At 37.6% G+C, this 14745-nt stretch overlaps 1 protein-coding gene across 1 annotated transcript in view; it reads right to left on the reverse strand.

Annotated features, from left to right (window-relative positions):
• Nucleotides 1-10012: 10012 nt before the first annotated feature.
• exo1 (exonuclease 1) overlaps nt 10013-14745 on the reverse strand; it is a 29596-nt gene continuing 24863 nt past the window's right edge. Inside the window, exon 14 of the mRNA XM_041788896.1 lies at nt 10013-10257. Coding sequence (XP_041644830.1) covers nt 10146-10257 — 112 coding nt within the window. The 3' untranslated portion in view covers nt 10013-10145. The remainder of the gene's footprint in view (nt 10258-14745) is intronic.

Genomic DNA, 14745 nt, shown 5'->3' on the forward strand with positions numbered 1-14745 from the left:
TAAAGAAAAAGTAACTCATAACTGATAACTTTGATGAAAATGTAACTAATAACTGATTACTTTAATGAAATTGTAACTAAAAACTGATTACTTTAATGAAAATGTAACTAATAACTGATTACTTTAATGAAAATGTAACTTATAACTGATTACTTTAATGAAAATGTAACTAATAACTGATTACTTTATTGAAAATGTAACTAAAAACTGATTGCTTTAAAGAAAAAGTAACTCATAACTGATTACTTTGATGAAAATGTAACTCATAACTGATAACTTTGATGAAAATGTAACTAATAAATGATTACTTTAATGAAATTGTAACTAAAAACTGATTACTTTAATGAAAATGTAACTAATAACTGATTACTTTGATGAAAATGTAACTCATAACTGATTACTTTAATGAAAATGTAACTAATAACTGATTACTTTGATAAAAATGTAACTAATAACTGATTACTTTAATGAAAATGTAACTCATAACTGATTACTTTGATGAAAATGTAACTAATAACTGATTACTTTGATGAAAATGTAACTAATAACTGATTACTTTATTGAAATTGTAACTAAAAACTGATTACTTTAATCAAAGTGAGATTACCACACTTTATTAAAGCTCAAAGACTGGGTGAGCTTACAATGACACATTTGTGCCACCCCTCCTCCTCTCTGACTATCAGGATGTGGTAAGACAACTTCCTCCCTGAAAGGTGACATTAGAAGATGGAAAGAACCTCACATATTTAAAAACGTTGGTAGTAAAATGACTCAACGCATTCTTTAAGAGAATGTTTGAAAATATTCTCTCATGATCAGCTGTGGCCTCAAAATGACAACACAGGTTCAAGTCTCATGCCAGCCAGATGATGTCAAACTTTACTCAGCAGACCTTTGGTAGGTTTGTGGCAACAAGATGAACAAACACAGTATTCCAATAGCCGGATGCACTGAGGAACTGGATAAGCTGGAATAGGAGGACCCAGAAGAACCCAGCCTTTTCAGAATCACCAGGGCTGCCAGCATTAATGCTTTAATCATGATTAAATAAGGTGATTTTTTTTTTTGTATTTGTGATTGATCTTTTACTTCATTCTTCTTTTCAGCAGACGTTAGTTAAACTACATCAGCGTCAGTGATGTAGAATAAATCCACCACCACTCCTCCATGGCTCATTTACCTTTAAAAAGTCAGACTGCATCTGACATCAAACTTTCTTCATTTTAAAGTTCCCCCATTTCTTGTTTAATCCAGAACAACTTCCCTTTTCACTGTTAAGTTCACATCATCCTGTCATCATTTTCCTCTAGAAATAAAACAGCTCTTCATCCAAACCAGAATTCTGTTAGCCTTAGATTAAGACAGCAGAAAAATACAAAATTAAACAACAGCTGTTTAACTGAGGGGAATTATAAAATGTAATAAAAAGGAGTAATTGATCATAATTAACCACAGATATTCCAAATTAGTCTCCAAAAACCATTAAATTGTTGGACAACCTTAATGAAAATATACATAGGATAAAGATATATTAACTATATAGATGTATTGTAAATGTTTATTGCAGTTTAAAGAAATATTAAAGTCTGTATAGGACAAGACTTTTTCATTCAAGTAGCCATCTTCAAATCTATGAAGCTTATGGTTATATCCCTCCATCATCCCTTCATCCATCCATCCATTCAACCATCCATCCATCCATCCATCAATCCATTAATCCATCCATCCATCCATCAATCCATTAATCCATCCATCAATCCATTAATCCATCCATCCATCCATTCAACCATCCATCCATCCATCCATTCAACCAACCATCCATCCATCCATCCATCCATTCAACCATCCATCCATCCATCCATCAATCCATTAATCCATCCATCCATCCATTCAACCATCCATCCATCCATCCATCAATTCAACCATCCATCCATCCATCCATCCATCAATCCATTAATCCATCCATCCATCCATCAACCATCCATCCATCCATTAATCCATCCATCCATCATCCATCCATCCATTCACCCATCCATCCATCCATTCACCCATCCTTCCATCCATCCATTAATTCATCCATCCATCAATCATCCATCCATCATCCATCCACCCATCCATCTATCCATCCATCCATTAATCCATCCATCCATCTATCCATCCATTCATCCATCCATCCATCCATCATCCATCCATCCATCAATCCATCCACCCATCCATCCATCCTTTTATTAATCCATCCATCCATTAATCCATTCATCCATCCATTCATCTATCCATCATCCAATCATCCATCCATCCATTTAACTATCCATCCATTCATCCATCCATCCATCCATCCATCCATTCAACCATCCATCCATCCATTCATCCATCCGGTCAACCATCCATCCATCCATCCATCCATCATCCATCCATCCATCCATTCAACCAACCATCCATCCATCCATTAATCCATCCAGCCATCCATTCAATCATTCATCCATCCATTCATCCTATCAATCCATCCATCCATTCATCCATCCATCAATCCATCCATTCATCCATCATCCATCCCTAAATTCAACCATCCATCCATCCATCCATCCATCCATCCATCCATCCAATAATCCATCCATCCATCCATTCAACTATCCATCCATTCATTCATCCATCCATCCATCCATCCATCCATCCATCCATTCAACCATCCATCCATCCATTCAACCAACCATCCATCCATCCAATAATCCATCCATCCATCCATCATTCATCCATTCAACCAACCATCCATCCATCCAATAATCCATCCATCCATCCATTCATCCATCCATCCATCCATCCATCCATTCAACCATCCATCCATCCATTCATCCATCCAGTCAACCATCCATCCATCTATTCAACCAACCATCCATCCATCCAATAATCCATCCATCCATCCATTCAACCAACCATCCATCCATCCAATAATCCATCCATCCATCCATTCATCCATCCATCCATCCATCCAACCATCCATCCATCCAATAATCCATCCATCCATCCATCCATCCATGCATCCATCCATTCATCCATCATCCATCATCCATCCATCCATCCATCCCTTAATCCATTCATCCATCTCTTCATCCAGTCATCCATCCATCCATGCATCCATCCATTCATCCATCATCCATCATCCATCCATCCATCCCTTAATCCATCCATCCATCCATCCATCCCTTAATCCATTCATCCATCCATTCATCTCTTCATCCAGTCATCCATTTATCCATGCATCCATCTATTATCTACACCACTTATCTTGTTCAGGGTCACAGGGGGGCGGAGCCTATCTTGTCTGTCACTGAGCAAGAGGCGTGGAACACCTTGGACTGGTCGCCAGTCAATCCCAGCGCTGACATCCAGACCCAAAAAAAACCAGGCACACTCACACTCCTGCCCCAGTTTTCCTGACCAGCATGTCTTTGTTCTGTGGGAGGAATCCGGGTCACCTGGAGAGAAACCATGCATGCAACATGGGAACATGCACAAACTCTAAAAATAGAAAGGCCCTGCCCAGGATTCGAACCAGAACCTTCTCACTATGATGCGACGGAGACATGTTTGAATATTCTGATGCTGAAAGTTCTGTTCATTGGTCAAGTATTCATCTTTCAGATTTGGGTATGTCTTCTTCGTTTGCTTAAAAAAATGCTTTGGAATATTTTGTTCAATAAAACCTTTAGTCAAACATAAAAAGGCCCTTTTAGGGCACAATCCCAGTCTCCACCCTGAAGCCTAACTACTGAACTCTCCTAGACGTGACAGGGACAGCACTCACAAACTTCCATGAACCTCAAAGTCTGTGAGCGTGCAGGAGTAAATCACCAAAAGCACTCCTAAGTGCAGAGCGACAGAAAACACCAACAGCGAGCAGCCAGGATTGAATTTCTAGGATCTCCACATCTTGATTTGACCCCTGTCAGCTCTCACTGAAGTCCTGAAGCTTGGTGATGGTTGTATGATCTAGGAAAGTGCCCTGGTGCAGCCTTTTGTTACATTCAGCCTGTAAATATTATATCATGATGCACTTCTGGACGTGTCTTTGATTTGGTGTTGTCTGACTGAGATGTAGTAGTATCAACAGTGTCAGTGGGAGAGACACAGTCGCTGCTCACACTCTAATGGGAATGCTGTGAAACAACATTCTTCTCTCTCTGTTATGCAGAGTGACGGCACAGAGAACTTGTCCTGATACCGTCTAAAGAAACCTCAGCATAGTGAATGTGTTTTTATGTGACAACAGCCCGAGTATCAGGCTCTCTGCTCGGTGTAATCCAGTCATACCAAACATTCTGTCTGCAACACAGCAGAGGCTTTACCTCCATGAGAGTTCCAACAGAAACTCAAGAAACATTAATCCATCCTCATTACATCTGTATGAGTACGACACAGGAAACATAGCCTCAACTAAAACAGGAAATACTAACTAGTTAGCACCCAAACAAAGCACTGCCTGTGTAGAAAAGCATGCACTCATCCTTATAAGTATATATATATATATATATATATATATATATATATATATATATATATATATATATGTTTACCACAGCAATGCATCACCTTTCCTCTGACAAAGCTCCGTCTCTGTCAGTAGTTTATGAAATATTGAAGGTATTGAAAGTTCGTTCCCATTCTTGTTCTTGTTTATCTTAAGCTGCCTGACACTGCAGGGCTTCCACTGCATATTTTGCACTTTGCCATACATTTTCAGTAGGAGACAGATGTGGGCTGCATACAAGTCAGTACCTTCACTCTTTACCGTGAAGCCATGCTGTTGTAACCCATAGCTGAAACACACAAGGACATTCCTGAAATGTCTGGACAGAAGCATATGTTAGTCCAAACCTGTATGGACCTCTCAGTATTGAGGGCTCAGTGGCCATTATATCAGAAACAACTAGAAATGTAGACTCGTCAGACCACAGCAACTCACTCCACCTTTATCTCAGATTGATTTAGGCCCAAAGAAGTTAGTAGTCATGCTTCTGAATGTTGTTGATACACGGTTTTCCCTTTTCATGGCAGTCTTGACTTAAATTTGTAGATGCAGTCCTGTACGGTGGTAAACGACAACGGTTTCCTGACGTGCTCTCAAGCCAATGTTGTAATATCCTAACCTTTCAAAACAGATGGATTTGCCCGTTTCCGTGTATCTCACTGGTGAATCCATCTTGAAAGCTCCCGTCTGAACTGTTTGGGCCCGGTTACAAAGTGACAGGACCACTCAGCGACAAGGGGCAGTGTCATGATCCAGGTTCTGATTTGTTATGTTTTTGAGATTCTCTAGTGTTTTCCTGTGTTTATTCTGTATAGTTCAGTTTAGTTCTTGATCCTTCGTGTTTTCCTTGTTTGTTCTGTGATTTGCATGTTTCTTGTTTTACTGTTTACTTAGGTTTTCTAGTTTGTATTTTTCTGGTGTTTAGTTTTTAGGTGTTCTAGCAGTCCTTGTGTTTCTGAGTATTTTGTGCTTTATGTTAGATCATGTTTCTAGTATTTAGCTTCCTTATTTCATGTCTAGTTTTACATTCCCTGTGTTTCATCTTTAGTTAATTCCTGTGTCTCATGTCTAGTTTTACTCCCCGTGTTTCTTGTGTAGTTTATTCCCTGTGCTTCTTGTTTAGTTATTCCATGTTTAGATTTATTCCCTGTGTTTCATGTTCAGTTTTCCTCCCTGTGTTTTAGTTTCCCTCCTTGTGTTTGGTTCTTTGTATCCTCCTGTGTTTCCTTTGTTCAGCTTCTAGTGTTTAGTTTTGTCATTCAGTCCTCATGTGCTTCTTGTGTTGTTTTCCATGTTTCCTGTTTTACTTTGTAGTTGCCTTCCCTTGTGTGTGATTTCAGTTTTGCTTCCTGCCTGAGTTTCCCTCCACTGTGATTACCTTCACCAGTCCCACCTGTGTCTGATTGTCCACACCTGTCCTCCGTTGTTAATCACTCCCTGTGTATATAAGCTCTCTGTCTCCCTGTGTCTGTCGGTTCATTGCAGATGTCATTCCTTGTTGTTACTCCTCGTGCCTCCCGTGCCTTTTGCTTTTGGTTTTGTGGATTAGTTTTAGTAAGTTCTTTTTGTTTGTTTAATTAAATCCATTTCTTTGAGTTATCTGCAATTTGGGTCCTTCTCCTTCTCCTTTTGTATTTGGATTTTGCCCGCCTGAACTCTGTGACAGGCAGTACTTTCCAGCGCAGTGGAGTCGTGATGTAAGCAGGCAGCAATAAGAAGCCGGTGCAGACATGGAGGAAGAGAATAGCGTGGATGCTGCTAAAGCGCCAGTTTTATCAGAACTTGACGACATTTCTTGGTTAAAAGAGGGACAAAGAACAGCAGTGAGTTGTTTTCTTCTCAAAAACCACAAAAGTCGTGTACTGACATGTCTACAGTCGCCATGGTTACCATTATGCAGTTCTCTATGGAGTTTACTCCTCAGTAGCGGCTACATCACGTGTTTTGTTGCTCTGATTGGCCCGTAAAGATGTGACAGACAGAATGTTCATCCAGTCACCCTCTGAGTTTTTTTTTCAAAGGCTCCGCCCTTTTCCAGATGCTGTCTATGAGAGGTTTACCAGATAATTGTGTGAAACAAATCCATCTGGCATGTCAGGTTAGTAATACCCATCACAGAATGATTTCAGTTTTTAATGCAGTGCCACCTGAGGGGCCAAAGGTCATGTTGGTTTTTAACCTTACCTGCAGAGATTCCTCTGGAGTCTGTGAAAAACCTCACACCATTGTTGGTTGTGAACTTTTAAAGTGCTCCCTTTAGACCCAGTCATTGTAATCTTACCTGTTACCATTGACCCTGCTTACCTGTGGAATGGTTCAGGTGTTTTCCACAACTTTCCCAGCCTTTTCTTGTCCTGTCCCAACTTTTTTGGCTGCAGGCATCACATCCAGAATGTTAGTATATTTCCCCAAAAACTATTAAAGTTTCAGTTTGAATATTGAACATGTGGTCGTAGGTCTGGAGTTGACCTGTAGCCTGAAAACACATCAGGCCCACGCTGAACAACAACTCTCAATGACAGCCAAACAGCTGTGGGTGGAGCTCATCAACCTTAATCCCAAAATAACCGTGTGGTTAAAGTAAAAATGTTTTCATCTGTTCCAGCAGCTTTGAGTTCAGTCTCAGAGGAGTGTTAAACCTCCGTGTGAATGTTATCCTCCATGCTTCTTCACCTGCACTGTTACATGAAGACACTCACAGACAGGCATCATCATTACAGCAGCAGGGCAGAGAAAATCAGTCTCTGGAGAAATGCCACAGGCAGCTGGGACTACAGACCTGCTGTCCTTAAAGAGCATGGTGTTTGAGATTTTCTCTTCACCAGGAAGTGTGTCAAGGTTAAGGCAGCCTTGTGCAATAAATCAGAGCAGTTGAAATTGTGTCTGAAGCATGCCAGGTATCCAGATTAGCTCAGGTATTCAGCCCCACAGCAACACAGAGCAATGACTAATGGAGTAATTCATCCCTGCAGACGTCCACCTTCTCTGACCACGCCTCTTAACCACCACAACTCTGGCTACAAAACAGCTGACAGACTTTATATCAGCTACAGTGATTCTTCAGATTGTACGCTTCATCTCTCTGGGCTAACTCTTGCAATCCCACTTCCCCAAAAAAGTTAGGACACTCTCTTTAATGCAAATAAAAACAGAAGTCAGTGACTGTCAAATTATAAACCCATGTTTGATTCACAGTAGAAGAGAAACAACAGATCAGAGTTAAACTGAGATTTTTTTAACATTTCAGGAAAATATCAGCTCATTCTGAATCTGATGGCAGCAACACATCTCAGAAAAGTAGGGACAGGTCCATGTTTACCACAGTGTAGCATCCCATCTTCTTTAACAACAGTCTGTAAATGTCTGGAAGTGAGGAGACCAGCTGATGGGAGAGGAATGTTGTCCCATTCTGGTCTGATGTAGGATTCTAGCTGCTCAACAGTCCTGGGTCTTCCTTTTCTGATGCTCCAAATGTTTTCTGTTGGTGAAAGGTCTGGACTGCAGTCAGACCAGTTCAGGACCCAGACTCTTCTCCTGTGAAGCCATGCTGTTGTGATGGATGTGGTCTGTGGTTTAGCATGGTCTTGCTGAAATAGTGGCAGCCTTCCCTGACAGAGACGTTGTCTGGATGGGAGCATATGTGTCTCTAAAAGCTCTCTCTACTTTCCAGCATTGATAGTTCCTTTCCAGATGTTAGAGCTGCCCACGCCATAGGCACTAATGCAACCCCATACCATCAGAGATGCAGGCTTTAGACCTGAGCCAGGAGAACAAGCTGGATGCTCCCTCTCCTCTGTAGTCCAAATGTTAGTTTTAATATTTTCATTAATGTGGGATACTTGTCCGGGGTGAGACAAGGAAAAAGTAAAATCTTACAGTTCGTTTATTTCACTCTGACACGTACATTTTCTGAGTGTTGACCACTCAGGCTGCTTTTTGACTCCCAGGCTTGGCTGGTTGGGTAGAATGTGAGCTGTTCATTGGTTATAGGTTTGATTAGATAGACACCTTTTTGGTCCATAAGGACATTTAAATGATTTCCTGTGTGCTAATGTGCACACGTCCACATGTCCATGTCCTTTTATGGCCCAGAAAAAAGATAAAGAATAATGTTAGAGAAAAGAACCCATTTCTCACTTCTTCAGTGAACAAACTAACCTGAAATGAAAATCACTGAGATGAATCATGAAGGACACATCAGTCACTATACTTGTGTTACAGACTAAAGCTGAAGATATTTTGTCTAAAATTTCATTTTATTTCAACTATTCTTGTTTCTTTTCAGTTTTTTGTTTAAAATCTTGTTTCTGTCTTGGTTTAATAAACCTAAATGATTTTAGTTTACCTGTTTGTCACTGTCACTAGCAGACACTGTGCAACATCACCAGGCCGTCAGCCAAGTGGAGGGATCGTCGTAAAATGCCTCAACCACCCAGACTGACTCTAATGGAACGGAGCAGCCTCCCTCTGGTTGGCTGAGCCCAGAAAGCCTCCTGAGGAAATCAGAGTTGACTGCTTGTATTTCAGCTCATATCAGCAAAGATTTGAAGGAAGATCCACGGGTAAACTGAAAGTTTTGCACACAGGCTCAGCTCCCTCTTCCCCATGATACTCTGGTACGATGCCTGCAGTGCTGAAGACGCTGCAGCCGTCTGCATGTCGATCTGACGTTCCATTCTACCCTCACTCATGGACCATTCTGGAGAGATCAAGGCCTTGTACTTGGAGTTGCTGAACTTCATCCCAGCCACTTTGCACAGGCATTACCGATCGAATGTTGGCTACTTTCCAACACAACAACAACTGAAAAAGGCAACAACACTAATGCCTTCAGAGTATTTCATATAAGACCTTTAGGTCAACAGCATGTCTGTTTTTCAAAGTCATGTTTGACTCATATCAGTGTAATCTACAATGTGAAATAAATACTCCAGCAGGTGTGTGGTCATGCTGAATGGTCTAACGTCTACACTCAGAGGATTATATTGTTACAAATCTGTTAAGGCTGTCCTGGAATTGAACGTGTTGTGTAGCCCGCCTTATTCTCCGTTTGATCCTAAAGTGGCTGCAGTTTCAGGTTACAAGGAGGGTAGGTATGAAATGTTCTTCTTGATGCAGGTCATGATAAATACAAACAAAAAAACAGTTTTACTTTAAAGATAGAAACTTTCAGAACACTTGATGACAGTGTTAAAATTAAAGATGGCCTGTTCAGCAGACTTCATTAAAGAAGCTACAGTCAGACAGGCAGGTGTGAAAACTCGACACTGAGGAAGCCTGAAATCTTATCACCACATTCCTCAGCATGCATGCAGGTCGGGTATTTTCAGTAAACACTCAAGTATGTATTCGCATTTTTACTAGGTGACACATTCTTTGACTGCTGTGTTAAAACAAGAGACAAAAGCAAGAGGAAGTGACGCAACATCACTTCAGACATCTAGTAAATAAGGAGAAACTCACACAGGATTCAGTCAATTCAGAGGAGGTATCTTTATTTAAAAATACACAAAGAAATACGTAGACTGTAGTGTGAATTAATGACATACATGGTATGTTTAAAAGCCTCAGTCCCACACCGAGCATGCTCAGTACTGTGAAACATTCAAAGCATGGACTAGAAGCTGGTGATTAAGTTCATGTCCGTCTGAGGCGAGCCAACCAGCAGGTTGTCTTTGACTGGAGACAGGGCCTTTCCTTTAGAGACGGGGGCCAACTTCTGAGAGTCCCTGAAAAACAAAAGAGATGGTTTGATAACTGCTCCATTAAAAACTGTGCCATTCTGTCAGGCATCACAGTCAGATATCTGAAGACTGAAACTACTCCCCCTCCTGGCTTTGACAACAGTTCTAACAATGCGAACCATCTGTTTCTGCTTCAGCTAAACTTTAAATTCTTCTTCTGTGACTAACAGGTTGAATAAGGTGAGATTAAATTTATTTGGATGAAAATGAAAACACATGAGACATGGAACCGGCCCAGTGTCTCATTTTGTCACATGACAGCTTCAATAATCAGTTAAAAAAGAGAGTAGGGATGTGGATTTTGATTGAGATGATTGTTCTGAAAAATGTCAGATTATCTTTTCATATTTCAGTTACACCTTACACCTCATCTCCAACTATTACTACATAACACACTATAACTACTACTACATAACACACTATAACTACTACTACATAACACACTATAACTACTACTACATAACACATTACAACTACTACTACATAACACACTACAACTACTACTACATAACACACTATAACTACTACTACATAACACACTATAACTACTACTACATAACACACTATAACTACTACTACATAACACATTACAACTACTACTACATAACACACTACAACTACTACTACATAACACACTATAACTACTACTACATAACACACTATAACTACTACTACATAACACACTATTACTACTACTACATAACACACTATAACTACTACTACAAAACACACTATAACTACTACTACATAACACACTATAACTACTACTACATAACACACTATAACTACTACTACATAACACACTATTACTACTACTACATAACACACTATAACTACTACTACATAACACACTATTACTACTACTACATAACACACTATAACTACTACTACAAAACACACTGTAACTACTACTACATAACACACTATAACTACTACTACATAACACACTATAACTACTACTACATAACACACTATTACTACTACTACAAAACACACTACAACTACTACTACATAACACACTACAACTACTACTACATAACACACTACAACTACTACTACATAACACACTATAACTACTACTACATAACACACTATTACTACTACTACAAAACACACTATAACTACTACTACATAACACACTATAACTACTACTACATAACACACTATTACTACTACTACATAACACACTATAACTACTACTACATAACACACTATTACTACAACTACATAACACACTATAACTACTACTACAAAACACACTATAACTACTACTACATAACACACTATTACTACAACTACATAACACACTATAACTACTACTACAAAACACACTATAACTACTACTACATAACACACTATAACTACTACTACATAACACACTATAACTACTACTACATAACACACTATTACTACTACTACATAACACACTATAACTACTACTACATAACACACTATTACTACTACTACATAACACACTATAACTACTACTACAAAACACACTATAACTACTACTACATAACACACTATAACTACTACTACATAACACACTATAACTACTACTACATAACACACTATTACTACTACTACAAAACACACTATAACTACTACTACATAACACACTATAACTACTACTACATAACACACTATTACTACTACTACAAAACACACTACAACTACTACTACATAACACACTACAACTACTACTACATAACACACTACAACTACTACTACATAACACACTATAACTACTACTACATAACACACTATAACTACTACTACATAACACACTACAACTACTACTACATAACACACTACAACTACTACTACATAACACACTACAACTACTACTACATAACACACTATAACTACTACTACATAACACACTACAACTACTACTACTACATAACACACTACAACTACTACTACATAACACACTACAACTACTACTACATAACACACTATAACTACTACTACATAACACACTACAACTACTACTACATAACACACTACAACTACTACTACATAACACACTACAACTACTACTACATAACACACTATAACTACTACTACATAACACACTACAACTACTACTACATAACACACTACAACTACTACTACATAACACACTATTACTACTACTACATAACACACTATAACTACTACTACAAAACACACTATAACTACTACTACATAACACACTATTACTACTACTACATAACACACTATAACTACTACTACAAAACACACTATAACTACTACTACATAACACACTATTACTACTACTACAAAACACACTATAACTACTACTACAAAACACACTATAACTACTACTACATAACACACTAACTACTACTACAAAACACACTATAACTACTACTACATAACACACTATAACTACTACTACATAACACACTATAACTACTACTACATAACACACTATAACTACTACTACAAAACACACTATAACTACTACTACATAACACTATAACTACTACTACAAAACACACTATAACTACTACTACATAACACACTATAACTACTACTACATAAGACATTACTACTACTACAAAACACACTATAACTACTACTACATAACACACTATAACTACTACTACATAACACACTATAACTACTACTACATAACACACTATTACTACTACTACAAAACACACTATAACTACTATAACTACTACTACATAACACACTATAACTACTACTACAAAACACACTATAACTACTACAACAAAACACACTATAACTACTACTACATAACACACTATAACTACTACTACATAACACTCTATAAGTACTACTACATAACACACTATAACTACTACTACAAAACACACTATAACTACTACTACATAACACACTATAACTACTACTACATAACACACTATTACTACTACTACAAAACACACTATAACTACTACTACAAAACACACTATAACTACTACTACATAAGACATTACTACTACTACAAAACACACTATAACTACTACTACATAACACACTATAACTACTACTACATAACACACTATAACTACTACTACATAACACACTATTACTACTACTACAAAACACACTATAACTACTACTACATAACACTCTATAACTACTACTACATAACACACTATTACTACTACTACAAAACACACTATAACTACTACTACATAGCACACTATAACTACTACTACATAACACACTATTACTACTACTACAAAACACACTATTACTACTACTACAAAACACACTATAACTACTACTACATAACACACTATTACTACTACTACAAAACACACTATAACTACTACTACATAACACACTATAACTACTACTACATAACAAACTATTACTACTACTACAAAACATACTACAACTATTACTACATAACACTCTATTACTATGACTACATAACACACTTTAACTACTACTACATAACACACTATTACTACTACTACATAACACACTATTACTACTACTACAAAACACACTATAACTACTACTACATAACACACTATAACTACTACTACATAACACACTATTACTACTACTACATAACACACTATAACTACTACTACATAACACACTATAACTACTACTACATAACACACTATAACTACTACTACATAACACACTACTACTACATAACACACTATAACTACTACTACAAAACACACTATAACTACTACTACATAACACACTATAACTACTACTACATAACACACTATAACTACTACTACATAACACACTATAACTACTACTACATGACACACTATAACTACTACTACATAACAAACTATTACTACTACTACAAAACACACTATAACTACTACTACATAACACACTATAACTACTACTACATGACACACTATAACTACTACTACATAACACACTATAACTACTACTACATAACACACTATAACTACTACTACATAACACACTACAACTACTACTACATAACACTCTTTACTATGCTGCTACATAACACACTTTAACTACTGCTACAAACACACTATAACTACTACTACATAACACACTAGCTAACTGCTACTACAAACACACTATAACTACTACTACATAACACACTATAACTACTACTACAAAACACACTATAACTACTACTACTACATAACACACTATAACTACCACACTATAACTACTACTGCACAAACGCACTATAACTACTACTACATAACACACTATAACTGCTACTACGCACACTATAACTACTGCTACAAAACACACTATAACTACTACATAACACACTATAACTTACTACTACATAACACACTATGCTACTACTACTACAAAACACACTATAACTACTGCTACATACACACTATAACTACTACATAACACACTATAACTACTACTACATACACACTATTACTACTACTACATAACACACTATACTACTACTACAAACACACTATAACTACTACTACATAAACACACTATACTGCTACTACA

The sequence above is a fragment of the Cheilinus undulatus genome, linkage group 6 (genome assembly GCF_018320785.1).
Source record: "Cheilinus undulatus linkage group 6, ASM1832078v1, whole genome shotgun sequence".
NCBI classification, from domain to species: Eukaryota; Metazoa; Chordata; class Actinopteri; order Labriformes; family Labridae; genus Cheilinus; species Cheilinus undulatus.